General features: G+C 38.2%; 1 protein-coding gene across 13 annotated transcripts in view; it reads left to right on the top strand.

Moving 5' to 3' along the window:
• CDADC1 (cytidine and dCMP deaminase domain containing 1) overlaps positions 1-19882 on the top strand; it is a 180309-nt gene that overhangs the window by 132272 nt on the left and 28155 nt on the right. For 8 of the 13 annotated variants that reach the window (XM_053916573.2, XM_053916576.2, XM_024569711.4 and 5 more), the window contains 2 exons: positions 3737-3797; positions 17343-17421. In XM_053916573.2, coding sequence (XP_053772548.1) covers positions 3737-3797; positions 17343-17421 — 140 coding nt within the window. The remainder of the gene's footprint in view (positions 1-3736; positions 3798-17342; positions 17422-19882) is intronic. The other 5 variants (XM_045202638.3, XM_053916571.2, XM_024569719.4 and 2 more) reach the window with 1 other exon arrangement.

The raw sequence follows: 19882 nt of genomic DNA, 5'->3' as shown, positions 1-19882 counted from the left end.
AGAGTGGGAGAGAAACATCAATGTGTGGTTACCTCTCATGCATCCCCTACCAGGGACCTGGCTGTGACCCAGGCATGTGCTCTGACCGGGAACCAAACTGGTGACCCTTTGGTTTGCAGGCCAGCACTCAATCCATTGAGCCATACCAGCCAGTGCCCAAATCACTCTTAAATACTTTATTGTGTATAGTTTCCTACATAACCATAATCCAACCACATATGTCAGGAAATTATCATTGATACCTCGCTGCCATTTCATCCAGAGATTCCAGAGTCATCAGTTGTCCCAATAATGTTCTATATAGCAAAAAGGTCCTGTCTGGAATCATATGTTGCTTTTTAACAATAATTCTGGAATTTAATGTAACAGTTATATATTAAAATTTGCAGTGGGTACAAAAGGCATATAATAGAACTATTTATAAATTTCAACTTTTCATTTCTGTTTTGAGCCAATGTGCCTGGAATATATATAGGGAGTAGGCCAAAGTAGGTTTATAGTAGCAAGTACACAAAACACAGTTTATACTTGTATTATTATTTACTTAATTATTATATTAATCATTTGTATTATTTGTCTTATTATTATTATTATTTCATATCCTTATAATTTATCTTTTAGGTAATGACGGCTGGTAATTTAACCTACTTCTGCCTCTCTGTAAAGCATTTAAAAAGATATTTATTACATTACATATATACTTAAATTTTTAAAACTATAACAACATATTATTTAGTTTCTGTCCATGTATGAGGTATCATAAATTTTTACCATTTTTATTTTTGTTTTGTACTTTTGTTTTTTATCTCCAGTTTTATTTAAAGTTTATCACTACTTTAAAAAGAGAATGGAGTGGCTCTAAAAGAAGGGAAAGATGGGAAAGATGCCTCTTTTGTAAAACTAAACAAAAACTTACATCCAACTAATCAAGGAGAAATATCCACTTCTGTGTTTTTGTTTTCTATCTCTTCATTCCTTCTGAAGCTGAGAAAAATTTTTCAAATTCTCTTCAAAAAGATTAAGTAACCTAGCATTTTAGGACTATGTGTGATGGGTTAAGTGAATTCTGAAATCTCATCCTTAGTCTTTCAATTGTAAAAAGATAAAACAGATCAGATGAATTTAAGATAGGACAATGGAAGAGAAAGGAACCAGGAAGACAAAGGGAGTAAAGGCTCTCCGAGTAGAGAGCCTAGAGAAACACTCAGGAACACACTCAGTTGCGTACACGTGGTTTTTCTGTACTCCTCCCAGTGAATAATAGCTTTCCACCCTCACTTCTTTTCCCTCATCTCTCCTGGCCTACAATATTATGTAAATGATTTAAACTACCTGGTTAACTAAACACCTAATTTTATAAATATCACTAACTAACATGATCTTGTATTTGTTCCAAGTTTGAATTTTAATAATTACTATACTTTTATAGTGTCAAAAGTAGTATAAGGGTATCAATAAATTTGATAATTTTACAAATTAAAGCATATTGAAATTAATTGTATGAAAAATGTTTGGTTTTTTTGAGATATCACCATACACCTTAAGATAAGTGGTTCTGTTCTGCAGGGTTATTGCCAACTAGGCTAGGATCGGGCAACAGTATTTTCAAGAATAGATTTTGCTAGTGTAAACCCATGTCCATTTACTCATAAACTCCTTTTTTTAATTTAATAAATGTGAATTTTTCTCTATTAGGTCATATCAGTTTTTATATTATAAAAGTAATATATGCTCATTGTAGAGGACTAAGAAAATAAAAAATAACTGATATGACCCCACAATTCATAGATACTATTGTTAAAAACTTATATTTTCTGTGTCATTGAAAATTGTTCAAAAATTTTTTCTTATATTTATCCTCACCTGAGAACATTGTTTCATTGCTTCTAGAGAGAGTAGGCAAGGGAGGGATGGAGGGAGGGAGAGCAAGGAAGAGAGAGAAGAGAGAAACATCGATGTGAGAGAGAAACATCAAATGGCCACCATCTCATATGCACCCTGACTGGGGATCAAACCTGCAACCAGGGATCAAACCCAAATCCTGGGCATATGCCCTGTCCCAGAATTGAACCTGTGACCTTTTGGTCTATGAGACAAGTCTTCAACCAACTGAGCCACACCAGCCAGGGCTCCAAAAATAATTTTTAATAATTATATATTTCAATCTATAGATATTACTTAGTTAACCATTCTTCTGTTGTTCAACACCTACATTACTTCTAAGTTCTTACAGTTGTAAATGGTCTTTGTATGATTATCTTTAAATATAAATTCAGGGTTACTAGGGTTTTTTTCCCCCAAATTAATAGATATTAGTAGTTTGGCATGTTTTAAAACATGCCTTTTAAACAATTGGTCATATATAACTTCCCACCCTTTACAAGTCTTTTTTTTCCTGGTGTTAAACCTAACCATACCATTTCTATAGGTGACCAACTAGTTCTTTTTTTTTTTTTTTTTTTACTGATTTTATTCAGATTGTATTTCTTTTTTAAAAATTTTTATTGTTATTCAATTACAGTTGTATGCATTTTCTCCCCATCCCTCCATCCCACCCCAGCTGAACCCACCTCCCTCCCCCACCTCCACCCTCCCCGTTGATTTTGTCCAGGTGTCCTTTATAGTAGTTTCTGTAATCTCCTCCTCTCCTCACTGTCCCCTCCCCACTCCCCCCTGGCTATTGTTAGATTGTTCTTAACTTCAATGTCTCTGGTTATATTTTCTTTGCTTTTTTTTCTTCTGTTGATTATGTTCCAGTTAAAGGTGAGATCATATGGTATTTGTGCCTCACCATCTGGCTTAGTTTACTTAGCATAATGTCCTCCAGTTCCATCCATGCTGGACCAACTAGTTCTTGATGTGCTGCACTTCCAAGGACTTGTTTTTCACATGGTAAAGTCTTGTGTCTCGTTCCCCCTTTGAAGCCCATGATATTACCTTGTTTATCTGATGAACTAACTAACTGATGCTGTGGAAGAAATCTCCCAGATGCTAAACACTTAATTGTGTCTTTCTGGAGATAGTGCCCCATTGAGGCCTTTTTGGTTAAGTCATTAAGTGATTCTGATAATGGGGATTTCTAGCCAAGGAAGTAAGAAAGGGATATGCTATGAGATTTGGACTACACTGAGGTTTTCTTATCTGCTGCTCCAGTCTTCTCTATAATATCTGAGAATCTTCAGTCTTTGTTATTTCTTTGTGAATAGTTAAGATAGAAAGCTAATCAGAGATGTAATGTGATATGATATAATTAATATTGTATATCATATGATAAAACTATATTAAAAGTAAGATAATCTTGGCCCTATTTTCATTCTTTAATATCCAGGCCTTCTCTAGTTATTACAAGATGTGTAGGACCTGGAAATATAGTATGAGGTGGTAGAGACTCTGTAGTACTGGGCACAAGCTGACCCAGATTCTAATTCTATTGCTACCTTTAGTTGAGGTATAACCTTGGGCAAGTTGCTACATTTTTCCAATCTTCCACTTCCTTACCTATAAAATGAATATAAAAGATCTTTAAACTTCATTTCTTCTTTAAGAATTTTGATTCTGATCCCAGAAGTCATATCATTCAGGGGCTTTTGGCATCATTAGGCTTGGTTGGTATAGACATGCTAACTCTTTTTCTTACATTTTTAAAGTTGCTTTAATATTTGAAAGCAGGTTGCAGAAATACCATTTATTAAAACCTTCATAAACATATAAATAAAATGTTTGTGGTCTTTTGCAGTGGCAACTGAATCCATCAGGAAGTTGTGTTCTTGAACAAAATGAGCCTGAAAGCAAAGAGAGTAAGTATTTATAAGTACTTTATTGAGGTTAACTTTATTGCTGAGAAGAAAGAATACATTGTGATATTTAATGATCAGGTATTGGGAATTGTTGTAGTCTTAGAGCAGGGATGTGAAACTCATTTTCACTGGGGGCCACACCAGCCTCATGATTGCCTTCAAAGGGCCGAAATAATTTTAGGACAGTATAAATGTAACTACTTAACTGTTAAGGAGTTGAAATTACATTCGGCCCTTTGAAGGCAACCATGAGGCTGATGTGGCCCCTGGTGAAAATGAGTTTGACACCCCTGTTGTAGAGTATACACTTCTTGCAGGTTCGATTTTTGCCATTCAGTTTGCTCATAAGCATCTGTGTGTCTACCATATGCTAGGTATGATGGAAAGTGCTGGCTACGAATTAGTCCTGCAGAACCTGCAGTTTAATACAAATACTCATATAGCAATTGATTTTATAAATTAAATTTATATGAAACAGTAAACAACAATGGCCTTCCATACCAAAACAAAAGCTTCTTGGGTAGTTTGAAAGGAAAACTACATATAATTAATACAGATGGATCCAAGGCCAAATTGTGAGGCCACATTCTTATTAGAGTAAAGCCACATTTGTTCAGATTTGTCAGAGACTGGAAATGTTGTAGTTATTTGCATAATCTAGTTAATTATCAGTCATTACAGCTACCTTAAATGAACTGCTAGTCTTCAGGACTTCCGGTCAAGATGGTGGTATAGGCGGACATGGCTCACCTCTGCACAACTACATCGAAATTACAAATAAAATATAGAACAGTCAACACTCAGAAACATCAGAAATAGGAATTAAAACGGAATTAAAGAAAGCACATCCATCCAACTGGTAGGATGGGATCAGATGTGGAAAGGCCTGGTCTCTCACCCATGTGTGGTGGATAAAAATTTGTGAGGGTATCTTGGGAGTGAGGAGTCCCAGCCCCAACACAGTACCCCCAGCCCAGGGTTCCAGTAGCCACAACTTCTGGCTGCAAAAACCAGCAGGGATGGAGTCAATGGAATAAACTGCTGGAACCCCAAGCAGTTCCTCTTAAAGAACCCACTCACGGATTCTCCCATTCAGATTCATTCCCTCTGAGCTGTAGCAACAGGGTGGCAGCATGAAAGGCACTAGTGGTATACAAAGAGAAACTGAAATGTTTGGCATCAAGGAGAGCAGAGGCCATTCTCCCTATTTTAAACCACCCCGCCACAGCCACACCCCAAGCCAGCAAGCTGATGCCGTATCTGAGACTCCATCATCCTGGCTACCACTGTTTGCTCTGCCCTGGAGATCTCCAGAGACTCCACCCCACCCAACTTATTAGCTTTTCCAAATGAATGGTTGGTTTTGCCTCATGCTTCACAACTTCCTAAATCCTATCAAACAAACAACAGCTGGCCTCCATGAGTCCCAGGCCCTAACTAGCAGCAGCCATCCTAGATTCACAGCATGGCTTTGCCTGGGAATCTCCAAGCCCAGCACAAGTAGGAGCTATTCAGATTGTTTCAAAGCTCATCCTGCCTGGTGTGGCTCAGTGGGTTGAGTGCTAGCCTGAGACCTAAAGGGTCACTGGTTCGATTGCCAGTTATGGCACATGGCTGGGTTGTGGGCTAAGTCCCCAGTAGGGAAAGCGTGAAAGGCAACCACACACTTTTTGTTTTGCATCTTTTTACTTATCTTTATTGTATATTTTCAATTACCTTTTAGTCCCCTTATGTCCCCTTGCCCCCAGCAATCACCACACTGTTGGCCATGTCCATGAGTCCCTTTTCCTTTTTTGATCAATCCCTCCACCCTCTAACCTTTCTTCTACCCCAGCTGTCATCTTCTCTTCATCTACACATCTGTCTTTGTTTTGCTTCTTAGTTCAGTTTGTTCATTAGATTCCACATATGATTAAAATCATATGGTATTTGTCTTTCTCTGACTGGCTTATTTCACTTAGCATAATGTTCTCCAGGTTCATCCCTGCTGTCACAAAGGGTAAAATTATCTTCATTTTATGGCTGAGAAGTATTCCATTGTATAAATATACCATAGTTTGGTTTTTTAATGATTTTTATAACTTTGTTTTAATATATTTTATTGATTATGCTATTACAGTTGTCCCATCTCCCCCTTTATTCCCCTTCACTGTGCACAGCTGCCCCCCCCCCCCACACACACATATACATTCTCTCCATCCTACTTCATGTCCATGGGTACATAAAGTTCTTTGGCCTCTCCATTTCCTTTACTGTTCTTAAACTCCCCTTGTCTGTTTTCTACCTACCATTTCTGCTACTTATTCCCCGTACTTTTGCCCCAATTCTGCCCCTCCCCTGCCCCGCTGATAACCCTCCATGTGATCTCCATTTATGTGATTCTGTTCATATTCTAGTTGTTTGCTTAGTTTGTTTTTTTTTAGGTTCAGTTGTTGATAGTTGTGAGTTTGTTGTCATTTTACTGTTCATATTTTTAATCTTTTTCTTAGATAAGTCCCTTTAACATTTTATAGGATAAGGGCTCAGTGAAGATGAACTCCTTTAACTTCACCTTCTCTGGGAAGCACTTTATCTGCCTTTCCATTCTAAATGATAGCTTTGCTGAATAGATTAATCTTGGATGTAGGTCATTGCCTTTCATGACTTTGAATACTTCTTTCCAGCCTCTTCTTGCCTGTAAGGTTTCTTTTGGGAAATCAGCTGACAGTCTTATGGGCACTCCTTGGTAGGTAACTGTCTTCTCTTGCTGCTTTTAAGATTCTCTCCTTATCTTTTTAAAATTTTTAATTTATTTTTAGAGAGGGGAAGGAAGGCAGTGAGAAAGAGAAGGATAGTAACATCAGTGTGTGGTTCCCTCTTGTGTGTCTGCTACTGGGGACCTGGCCTGTTACCCAGGCATGTGTTCTGACTGCGAATCTAACCTGCAACCCTGTGGTTCACAGGCTGGTGCTCAGTCCACTGAAAAACACCACCCAGGGCTCTTTCCTTATCTTTAATTTGGGTAATGTAACTATGATGTGCCTTGGTGTGTGGTTCCTTGGGTCCAAATTCTCTGGGACTCTATGAGCTTCCTGGACTTCCTGGAAGTCTATTTCCTTTGCCAGACTGGGGAAGTTCTCCATTATTTTTTCAAATAAATTTTCAATTTCTTGCTCTTTCTCTTCTCCTTCTGGCACCTCTATGATTTGGATATTGGAATGTTTAAAGTTGTCCTGGAGGTTCCTAAGCCTGTCCTCATTTTTTTTTTTTTTTTAATTCTTGTTTCTTCTGTTCTGGTTGAATGTTTATTTCTTCCTTCTGGTCCAAATCATTTGTTTGAGTCCTGGCATCTTTCCCATCACTGTTGGTTCCCTGTACATTTTCCTTTATTTCACTTTACATAGCTTTACTTTTTCCTCTGTTTTGCAACCATACTCAACCAATTCTGTGAGCATCCTGATTACCAATTTTTTGAACTGTGCACCTGATAGGTTGGCTATCTCTTCATCACTTAGTTGTATATTTTTTGGAGCTTTGATCTGGTCTTTCATTTGGGCCATATTTTATTGTCTTGGCATGCCTGTTATGTAGTAAGGGGTGGAGCCTTAGGTATTTGCCAGGGCAGGGCAACCCATGATCCTGGGTTGTAGGGCTATATGTGGGGGAGGGTTCTGAGAGACAACAATGCCACTTGTTCAGCTCTCTGCCAGCTCTCAGTCACTTCCACTGCTATCCACAAGGAAATTGGGCCCTTCTGGTGCTGGTTCCTGTGTGGGTGGTTTTGCAAACGTTCTACAACCCTGTGGGTGTCTCCAACGAACTCTCCTGTGAGGCTGGAAGTTTCTCCCGCTGCCTCAGCCCCCACATGTTTTTTCAGTCAGAGCTTTTGCGGCTTTATCTGCACACAAATGTGGGACCGCCTGCTCCGCCAGCTGCCATCTCGCCCTGTCCACCAGCTGCCGCCTTGCCAGAGTCCTCTCTGCCTGGTTGCCCATCTCCACCCCTCCTACCAGTCTGGATGAATGCTTCTTCTTTAACTCCTTGGTTGTCAGACTTCCATACAGTTCTATCTTTTGTCAGTTCTGGTTGTTTTTTATTTTTAAATTTGTTGTTGTCCTTCTTTTGGTTGTACGAGGAGGCACAGTGTACCTACCTATTCCTCCATCTTGGCTGGAAGTGGCAACCATACAATGATGTCTCTCTCCATCTCTTCCTCTCTTGCCCTCTCTGTAAAAATAAATAAATAAAGTCTTTAAAAAATAATAAATAAAGCTAGGTTAGGTAGTCCCAGGCAAAACACAAGTGGGGGGCTGACCTTGTTTTGAACCTCCTGGGAAACCCCAGGGCAAGCACACCCAGTGAGTAGCTACACCATGTTGCAGCACGACCACCCTGCCCATTCACAGCTGATCCCCATGGAGATGTGGAGGTTAGTGGTAAGCGATCACATCCAAACATTGCAGCTGACTAGCCTGGGTAAATTCCTTGCATCACCTTCTAACATCAATCAAGTCTCAACTACAAGAGGAGGGTTTACTCAGTCTGCACGAAGGGCACACCTTAAGTACCCAGCTTGGGTGATAGGAGAGGCTGTGCCACTGGACTCTACAGGATACCTACTACATTAGGCCACACTACCAAGACACGGAGTCAGAGAAGCTCTACCTAATACATAGAAACAAATACAGGGAGGCTGCCATAATGAGGAGACAAAGAAACATGGTCCAAGTGAAAGAACAGATCAAAACTTCAGAAAAGAGCTAAATAAAATAGAGATAAGCAATCTAGCAGATTGCAGAATTCAAGACACTGGTCATAAGGATCCTCAAGAAACTTAGTTAGGACCTGAACAGTATAAAAAAGATCTAGTCAGAAACAAAGGATACACTAATTGAAATAAAGAATAATTTATAGGAAAAAACAGTATAGTGGATGAAGCTTAGAATGGAATCAATGATATGGGATATAAGGAAGCAAAAAATAACCAATCAGAACAACAAGAAGAAAAACCAAACCCCCCAAATGAAGATAGTATAAGTAGCCACTGGGACAACTTCAAGAGGTCCAACATATGCATCATAGGGGTGCCAGAAGGAGAAGAGAAAGAGCAAGAAATTGGAAATCTATTTGAAAATATAAGCATGCAAGTGCAGGGAGCACAGATAGTTGGAAACAAGATGGATGCAAAGAGGCCCACACCAAGACACATCATAATTAAAATGTCAAAAGTAAAGTAAAGAGAGAATCTTAAAAGCAGCAAGAGAAAAGTAGTTACCTACAGGGGAGTTCCCATAAGACTGTCAGCTGATTTCACAAAAGAAATTTTGCAGGCAAAAGGGATTGGCTAGAAATATTTAGTCATGAAAAGCAGGGACCTACAGCCAAGAATGCTCTACCCAGCAAAGATATCATTTAGAACTAAGCAGAGAAAGGACTTCCCAGACAAGAAAAACTAAAGGAGTTCATCATCACCAAACCATTACTATGTGAAATGTTAAAAGGACTTTTTAAAGAAAAAGATCACAACTACAAACAATAAAATAGCAAAAAATACAAATCTATCAACAATTGAATGCAAAAAACAAACTGAGCTAACAAGAAGAACACAGACAGAATCATGGATACAGAGATCATTTTGATGGTTGCCAGATGGGAGGAGTGTGGAGGAATGTGTGAAGAGGTGAGGGGATTAAGAATTACAAACAGGTAGTTACAGAATAGCCATGAGGGTGTAAAGTACAGTATATAAAATGGAGTACCCAAAGAACTTACACGTATGACCCATGGACCCATGGGGGGATTTCCTGAGGGAGTGTGTGGTGCTGGGTAGAGGGGTGGCAAAGGGGAAAAAATCAGGACAACTGTAATAGCATAATCAAAATATAATTTAAAACAACTGCTAGTCTTCAAAGTTTTATTATTTGAATATTGACACATATTTTGAATGTAATAGAATCTTTGGGAGCTTTGCAATTTCCTGGGCACATAATTTTGAACATTAGTTATTGGTGCACAATATTATTTTTAAATATTAGGTATGTTAGTTTTTCATTGTTTGGTTTCTAGGTAAATCAAAGTTTAATGTATAAAGTAATATTTTCTTGATAATAACACAGATTTGATTATCCTGAAAATGAAGAAATGTAAATATCTTTATTAATTTAATTTCTATGTAAATGTCTTGATTTTCTTTATCTGAATTAACTTTATTCAAGTACTAATCTGGGAAAAATACATATCCTCTTTTTTAAAATTTGTCAGGAAAAATAAGTGAAAGGAAAAAAGATACAGGGTGTGGCAAAAGTAGGTTTGCAGTTGTGAGTATACAAAACAGTTTATTTTTGTACTATTATTTATTAATTCTTGTATTATTTTCCATATTAACAACTATAAACCTACTTTTGCCCTACTGTGTACATGGATCTGATTAAAGAATATGAGTTCAATGACAGTATTTGAGGGGATCATTTAATAGTCTCCTGTTATTAGGGAAATGACTCAAAAAGCACTAATCATGAAAACATATTAATTTATCTGTGTTAAAATTAAGAACATCTGTTCATCAAAAGATACCATGGAAAGAGTACAAATACAAGCCTTGGAATATGAGAAGATATTTGCCACTCATAATTAGCAAAGGTCTTTTATTCAGGATTTATTGTTCCTAGATCATTAAAGAAAAGGAAGATATGCTGTGGTTAGAAGTCCCATGATTGGAGGGAGTGGTACATGATTATGAGAAATGAGAAGTGTATCTGCTCTTTTAGCAGTGTTTTATTTATTGATTTAGATGATGGTTAAGTGTATATTTGCTTTGTGACAGTTCACTGAACTTTGTTTTATATGCATTTTGAAGATGTGTTTTATATCAAGAAGTAATATCCCTGTCTTTCTCAATGTTATAACAGCGTTATTGAGATATAATTAACATATCATAAATTTGCCCCTTAAAGGTGTAGAATTCACTGGTTTTTAGTGTATGCGCAGAGTTATGCAACCTCACCATTACCTAGTTTTAGAATATATTCATCAACTCAAAAAGTAAACTCTTACCCATTTGTAGTCACTCCCATTTCCACCACCCTTACCCTTAAACAACCACTAATCTACTTTGTTTTTATGAGTTGTATATTCTGACCATTTCATATAAATGGAGTTCTTTCTAATTCTGGAATCATCTGAAAAACAGACATATGAATCAAACAGATGGAAATTAAAACACCGACTTTATTACTAGACTTGGGTTTGACCTTTGCCAGATCAGTCTTTATTAAAGGTATTTGTCCTTCATTACCTCTCCTGCCAACCTGCCCAACCAAGTCTGTTACCAAACCCAACCAGGAGAGGGAATCCTACCACTCACCACCTACCTACCATGCAATTGTCCAAAGACAGAGTTCAGTGGAAAAGAACATTGTATTTAATGGGAAGTTTCTGCCTAAAATATATGGACAGGAAAGGGGACTTCCAGCCAAGATGGAGGTATAGGTAGATACTCTTTGCCTTCTCATACAACCAAAAGGACAACAACAAATTTAAAAACAAAAAAACAACCAGAACTGCCAGAAAATCAAACTACATGGAAGTCCAACACCCAAGAAGTTAAAGAAGAAACATTCATTCAGACTGGTAGAAGGGGTGGAGACAGACAGCCAGGGCAGAAAGAATGCAGGGTAAGGAGGTAGCTGGTGGACTGGGTGGCCCCACATTTGTATGCAGATAAACTGGGAGGAACCACTGGGGAGTGAGACAGATGGTGCAACCCAGGGTTCTAGCATGGGAAAGGAAAGCCTCAAAACCTCTGACTGAAAAAATCTGTAGGGGTTGAGGTGGCAGGACCAACTTCCAGTGTCACAGGAGAGTTCGTTTCAGAGACCCACAGAGACCTAGAAAGTACACAAACCCACCCACCCAGGAACCAGCATCAGAAAGGCCCAATTTGCTTGTGTAAGGGGAAGAGACTGAAAGCCGGTGAGAACAGAGCAAGCAGCATTGTTCCCTCTCTGAGCCTTCTACCCACATACAGCCCCACAATGCAGAGATGTGGGTTGCCCTGCCCTGGTGAATACCTAAGTCTCTACCCCTTACATGTAACAGATGTGCTGAGACATAGAAATATGGCCCAAATGAAGAACAGATCAAAACTCCAGCAAAATAACTAACTGATGAAGAGATAGCTAACCTATCAGATGCAGAGTTCAAAACACTGGTAAACAGGATGCTCACAGAATTGGTTGAGTATGGTCACAAAATAGAGGAAGAAGTGAATGCTATGCAAAATGAAATAAAGAAAAATATGCAGGGAACCTACAGTGAAGGGAAGGAGACCGGGACTCAAATCAATGGTTTGGAGCAGAAAGAAGAAATAAACATTCAACCAGAACAGAATGAAGAAACTAGAGTTCAAAAAAATGAGAGGCTTAGGAACCTCTGGTACAACTTTAAGTGTTCCAACATCGGAATCATAGGGGTGCCAGAAGGAGAATAGGAAGAGAAAGAAATGGAAAACTTATTCGAAAACGTAATGACAGAGAACTTCCCTAATCTGGCAAAGAAAATAGACTTCCAGGAAGCCCAGTGAGTCCCAAAGAAGTTGGACCCAAGGAACCACACACCAAGGCACATCATAATTACATTACCCAAGACTAAAGGTAATGAGAGGCCCTGGCTGGTGTAGCTCAGTGGATTGAGCGCAATCCTGCAAACCAAAGGGTCACTGGTCGGATTCCCAGTCAGGGCACATGCCTGGGTTGCAGGGCCAGGTAGGTAGGAGGGGGCACATGAGAGGTGATCACACACTGATGTTCCTGTCCCTCTCTTTCGCCTTCCCTTCCTCTCTTTCTAAAAATAAATAAAAAATCTTTTTAAAAAAGATAAGGAGAGAATCTTAAAAGCAGCAAGAGAAAAGGAGAGTTACCTACAAAGGAATTCCCATAAGACTACCAGCTTTTTTCCTCAAAAGAAACCCTATTGGAAAGAAGGGGCTGGAAAGAAATATTTGGGAGTCATGAAAGTCAGTGACCTACATCCAATATTACTCTGTCCAGCATAGTTATCATTTAGAATGGAAGGGCAGATAAAGTGCTTCCTAGATAAGGTAAAGTTAAAGGAGGTCATCATCCTCAAGCCCATATTACATGAAATGTTACAGGGACTTATCTAAGAAAAAGAAGATGATCAAATATATGAACAGGAAAATGACAACAAACTCACAACTATCAACCACTGAACCTAAAAAACAAAGTAAGCAAACAAGTAGAACAGGAACAGACTCACAGAAATGGAGATCACATGGAGGGTTATCAGTAGGGAGGTGGAGGGGGAAGAATGTGGGAAAAGGTACAGGGAATAAGCATAAGTGGTAGGTACGAAATAGACAGGAGGCAGTTAAGAATAATATAGGAAATGTAAAAGCCAAGGAACTTATATGTATGACCCATGGACATGAACTAAGGTAGGAGAATGAGGGTGGGAGGGGGTGCAGGATGGAGGGGAATAAAGGAGAAAACAAAATGGGACAACTGTAATAGCACAATCAATAAAATATACTTGTAAAAAAATTTTAAAAGGGGAAAGGAAAATTGGAGTATGACATCAAAAATAGCTATTTAAATATTTATTATTGCAACTACTACATAGGTTCAAGAACTGAAAATAACACAAGAACAAAAATCTGTTCACAGTGCTGACTAGTACCACCAAGGTCTTTGGAAATAATAGCAAGTTTCTGCCTCAAAGCCCGTTCCCTCTAGGACACCCAAGGAAAAATCACCCTATCACTTTGTGCCAGCTCAGTTCAAGATTGTACCAGGAAGCTCTTCTCCCACCCAAAAGTATCATAAATGTAGGTGCCTTAGCTGGTCTCCAGTTGCTGTTCGGCTACAGGCATCTTTCTGAGTCTATGCCCCCAGGCCTCTACTCACAGGCAGGCACTGGCCACCTTTGGCAAGTCTGCTGGTTACCATTGATATGCACCCTGCAGGGGGAGGGGGGGACCCAACTGACACTTCACTTCTTGGAGCTCTCTGTTTCAAAAGGCCTCTCCCAGATTCAGATGCTTGCTGAAAGCCATTGGGAGTGTCCAGCCTTCCAACTAATGAGGGCCAGTGTTGGCCATGTTTGCCTTTTCCCCTCTACCCGCCTCCCTGTTTAGCAAGGGGGTGAAGTCTTCAGTCACATATTCACCTCTCAAGCCCCTCCCCCATTCCAGGGGTGTGTGTTGCCTGTTACAAGCCTAGACTTTGAAAAGGATACTCAATGACAGTCTGTCCAGCTCTGAGGAGACTTGATTTATACCATCTCAGTTTCACCAGTGGGGACAAAATAGAAGGGAGGCAGGTAGTGTGACTAACTACTCTGAGGTGGCCTTCACTCAGTATAACTGGAATTGAGATAACCCATAACATTCTTTTTAAGGAATCACAGGGCTTTGAAGAAAATAAAGGAAATATCCATGTACTCCTATTCCCCTTGGGGAGAAAATAAGATGAATAGTTTGTTAGAATCCAAATAGCAAGTCAGTAAACACAAAGCCAGGTTATTCTGGGGACAAATGTCCATATAAGTTGAGATCTTGAGGGTAAGTCTGTGGCCTGTTGCAAAGTGGGGGAACTAAGCCTGAGACTCCTACATTAAGCTTGGAAGCTTAGGTAAAGGAAGCTAAAATGCTCCTACTTAGGTACACCTTCTGGCAGAAGCAAATGCAAATTCCCTCAGAAAGGAAGTGATCCCAGCTTAGGCCCACAAGATATAATAGAGTATGAGCTCATAATTGAAAAATCACCAAACACAAAGAAATATGCCACCATGGGTAACAGTGTACAGAAATAACAAATAGCATATTTAGAATCCCAAGTACTTTACATTTTGGAGTTATGAAATACAGGCTCTAAAATATTTACGAAGTAAAAGATGCTATTGAAAAAGAAGCACAGAACAAACAATTATGAAAAATGTCCACGCAAATTTGAGAAGAATCAGAATTTAGAGGAATGAAAAAAGTTTGTTAAAAAATTCAGTGGCTGACTTAAACCACTGTTTATTAATGGCACACTGTTGTTTTTTCAAGTGGTACAAGTCTTTATGGGGTAGTGATCCATTTATTCTGGAACATTTAATCTCTGACAGAGATGGCAATGCACATTAGAAGCTGAGAATCGGATATTTGATTTATAATGCTGAAAAACTGGTTATCCGTGTAGAAAAATGATATTGGATACACTTTACATGGTCTAAAAAATTAATTACAAAAAAATTAAGAACTTAAATGGAAAAGGTAATTTTAAAATTAATGGTTTATATTTTTAGAGCAGTTTTAGTTTCACAGCAAAACTGAGGGGGAGATAAAAAGAGGTCCCATATACCCCTTGTCCCCACACATGTATAGCCTCCTCCATTAGCTGCATCTTCTCCAGAGTGGTACATTTGGTACACTTGGTGAACCAGTCATTGACATATCATTACTACACAAATGCTATAGTTTACATTAAGGTTCAGTCTTGGTGTTGTACATGCTATGGGTTTGGATAAATATTTAATGCATATATAATTATGGCATCATACAGAGTATTTTCACTGCCCTAAAATTCCTCTGTGCTCCACTTATCCCTCCTCTCTCTCCAACCCTTGGCAATCACTTATGAATGATAGTTTTGCTTTTTCAAGAATGTGACATGGAATCATGCAGTATGTCACCTTTTCAGACTGGCTACTTTCTTAATAATATGCATTTAAGGTTCTTCCATGTCTTTTCTTGGCTTCATAGCTCATTTCTTTTTAGTGCTGAATAAGATTCCATTGTCTGTACCTGATATAAAACTATAGTACAAGGACACTGTAATCAAAACAGTCTGGTACTGGCATAAGAACAGACACATAGACCAATGGAACAGAAGAGAGAGCCCAGAAATAAACCCAAATCTCTATGGTCAATTAATATTTGACAAAGGGGGCATAAGCATAAAATGGAGCAAAAATAGCCTCTTCAAAAAATGGTGTTGGGAGATCTAGACAGCTACATGCAAAAAAAATGGAACTCAAACACCAACTTACACAATACATAAAAATAAATTCAAGGTGGATAAAAGAATTAAATATAAGTCCTGACACCATAAAAGTCCTATAGGAGAATATAGGCAGGAAAATCTCAGATATTCCTCATAGCAGTATTTTCACCAATATGTCCCCTAGAGCAAGGGACATGAAAGAATAAATAAATGGGACCTTATCAAAATAAAAAGCTACTGTGCTGGTAAAGAAAACAGAATTAAAATGAAAAGAGAAACAACGATATGGGAAAACATATTGCCAATGGTATCTCAGACAAGAGTTTGATCTCCAAAATATATAAAGAATTCACATGACTCCACTCCAGGAAGACAAACAACCCAATTAAAAAATGGGCAAAGGACCTGAACAGACACTCCTCCAAAGAGGGCATACAGAGGGCCCAGAGACATATGAAAAGATGCTCAGGATCACTAGCCATCAGAGAGATGCAAATTAAAACCACAATGAGATACCACTTCACACTGGTGAGAATGGCCATCATAAACAAATCAACAAACAACAAGTGTTGGAGAGGTTGTGGAGAAAAGGGTACCTTAGTGCACTGTTGGTGGGCATGCAGACTGGTGCAGCCACTATGGAAAATAGTATGGAATTTCCTCAGAAAACTAAAAATGGAATTGCCTTTTATCCCAGCAATTCCACTGCTGGGAATATACCCTATGAATCCTGAAACACTAATTCAAAAGAACCTATGCACGCCGATGTTCATAGCACAATTTACAACAGCTAAGTGCTGGAAGCAACCTAAGTGCCCCTCAGTAAATGAGTGGATCAAAAAACTGTGGTACATTTACACAGTGGAATACTATGCAGCGGAAAGAAAGAACTACTGTTTGTGACTGGATAGATGGAACTGGAGAGAATTATGCTAAGTGAAATAAGCTAGGCAATGAAAGACAAATACCATATGATCTCACCTATAAGTGGAACCTAATCAACAAAATAAACAAGTGAGCAAAATACAAGCAGAGACATTGAAATAAAGAACATACTGACAATAACCAGAGAGGAGAGGGGAGAAGGATAATAGGGGAAGGGCAATCAGGGAACATGTATAAAGGGCCCATAGACAAAGACAAAGGGGGTAGGTTTGAGAGTGGGAGGCAGGGATGAGTGGGGCATGGTGGGGTGAAAAGGGAGACAACTGTACTTTAAGAACAATTTTAAAAAAAGAAAAATTTGTGTAATTATCTTGCCTTGGACACTTTATGGGGATTTTTTATTAAAATTTTGATTTCTTTCAAGAAAAAGATTCCATTGTCTGGATGTACACAGTTTATTTATCAATTCGCCTACTGAAATACATCTTGATTGCTTCCAAGTTATTGCAATTATGAATAAAACTACTATAAACATGTGCACTCTTTGTGTGAACATGTTTTCACCTACTTTGAATACATACCAAAGAGCATGATTGCAGGATCGTATGGTAAAGTGTATGTAACAAACTGCCAAAATTGTCTTCCAAGAGGCTGTATTGTTTTCCATTCCCACCAGCAATGAATGAGACTTCCTGTTCCACATCCTCTCTAGCATTTGGTATTGTCAGTGTTCTGGATTTTGGCCATTCTTATAGGTATGTAGTGGATCTTGTTGTTTAATTTGCATTTCCATGATGACATATGATGTGGTACATCCTTCCATATGCTTATTTGCTATTTTTTTCTTATTAAATATTGATTTCTGTCTCCTGTAATCTTGATAAAATCACTTAGTTCCAGGAGGTTTAATGATTTATTCTTTTGGATTTTTTGCATAAATGATCATGTCACCTATGAACAAAGACAGTTTTTTTTCTTCCTTCCAAATCTGAATACCTTTTCTTGTCTTATTGCATTAGCAAGAAATTCCATTATGATGTAAAGAAAGAATGGTGAGACAGGAAGACATTCTGGCCTTGTACCTCATGGTGGTGGGAAAGCCTTTATTTTAGTGCTACACCATTAAGAATGAATTTAGTTGTAGATTTGGGGGGGGGGATCAATATTCTTTATTAAGCTGAGGAAGTTCCCTCTATTCTTACTTTACTGAGAGTTTTTATTATAACTTTTGTGTTGAATTTCGTCAAATGCTTTTTTCTGCATCTATTAGTATGCTTGTGTGGTTTTTCTTTTTTAGCCTATTGTGATAGATTGCATAAATCGATTTTTCAATGTTGAACCAGTCTTGCATACCTCGGATAAATCCCACTTGATTGTGGTATGTAATTCTTTTTATGCATTCTTGGATTTTGATTTGCTAATATATCATTGAGAATTTTTGCCTCAATGCTTAGGAGTGATATTTGTCTGTAGTTTTATTGTAATGTCTTTGTTTGATTTTGGTATTAGGGTAATTCTGGCCTTATAGAATGAGTTCAGAAGTATTATCTCTGCTTTTCTCCTCTGAAGGGGATTGTAGAGAAGTGGTGTCCAGTTCTTCCTGAAATGTTTGGTATAATTCACCAGCGAACCCTCTGTTTTGGAAGGTTATTAATTATTGATTCAATTTCTTTAATAGTATAGGGTTATTCAGATTATCTCTTCATGTCTGAGTATTGGCAAATTCTATATTTCAAGGAACTAGTTCATTACATCGAGGTTTTCCAATTTGTGGGCATAGAATGGTTCATATTCTTTTATTTTCCTTTTAATGTGCATAGGATCTATAGTGATGTCCTTTTTTCATTTCTGATATTAGTAATTTGTATACTCACTGTTTTTTTCCCCCCTTAATTTGCCTGGCTAGATACTTGTCAATTTTATCAATCTTTTCAAAGAATCAGCTTTGGTTTCATTGATTTTCTCTATTTCCTGTTTTTAATTTCTTTGATTTGTTTCAATTTTTTTCCTACTTACTTTGGATTTAATTTGCTTCTTTTTTTCTGGTTTCCTAAGATGGAAACTTAGATTACTGATACATCTTTCTTATTTTCTAATGTATGCAGTCAATGCTATAAGTTACCTGTAACCATTGTTTTCACTGCATTCTACAAGTTTTGACAAGTTGTGTTTTCATTGTCTTTTTTAAAAATATATTTTATTGATTATGCTATTACAGTTGTGTCATTTTCCTCCCTTTATTCCCCTCCCACCTGCACACACCCTCCCACCTGCATTCCCACCGTTTAGTTCATGTCCATGGGTCGTACATAGAAGTTCTTTGGCTTCTACATTTCGTATACTATTCTTAACCTCCCCCTGTCTATTTTCTACCTACCATTTATGCTACTTATTCTCTGTATCTTTCCCGCCCCTCCTCATCCTACTCCCCCACTGATAACCCTCCAGGCAATCTCCATATCTGTGATTCTGTTCCTGTTCTAGTGATTTGCTTAGTTTGTTTTTGTTTTTGGATTTAGTTCATTTGTTAATAGCTGTGAGTTTGTTGCCATTTTACTGTTCATAGTTTTGATCTTCCTCTTTTTCTTAGATAAGTCCCTTTAACATTTCATATAATAAGGGCTTGGTGATGATGAACTCCTTTAACTTGACCTTATCTGAGAAGCACTTTATCTGCCCTTCCATTCTAAATGATAGTTGCTGGATAGAGCAATCTTGGATGTAGGCCCTTGCCTTTCATGACTTTGAATACTTCTTGCCAGCCCCTTCTTGCCTGTAAGGTCTCTTTTGAGAAATCAGCTGACAGTCTTATGGGAACTCCTTTGTAGGTAAATGTGTCCTTTTCTCTTGCTGCTTCTAAAATTCTCTCTTTCTGTTTAATCTTAGATAATGTAATTATGATGTGCCTTGGTGTGTTCCTCCTTGGGTCCAGCTTCTTTGGGACTCTCTGAGCTTCCTGGACTGCCTGGAATACTATTTCCTTTGCCAGATTAGGGAAGTTTTCCTTCATTATTTGTTCAAATAAGATTTCAACTTTTTGTTCTTCCTCTTCTCCTTCTGGCACCCCTAATATTCGGATGTTGGAACATTTCAAGATGTCCTGGAGGTTCCTAAGCCTCTCCTCATTTTTCTGAATTCTTGTTGCTTCATTCTTTTCTGGTTGGATATTTCTTTCTTCCTTCTCGTCCACACCGTTGATTTGAGTCCCAGTTTCCT

This window comes from Desmodus rotundus, chromosome 13 (assembly GCF_022682495.2).
Source record: "Desmodus rotundus isolate HL8 chromosome 13, HLdesRot8A.1, whole genome shotgun sequence".
Taxonomy (NCBI): Eukaryota; Metazoa; Chordata; class Mammalia; order Chiroptera; family Phyllostomidae; genus Desmodus; species Desmodus rotundus.
This window is presented reverse-complemented; position numbering and strand designations above follow the sequence as displayed.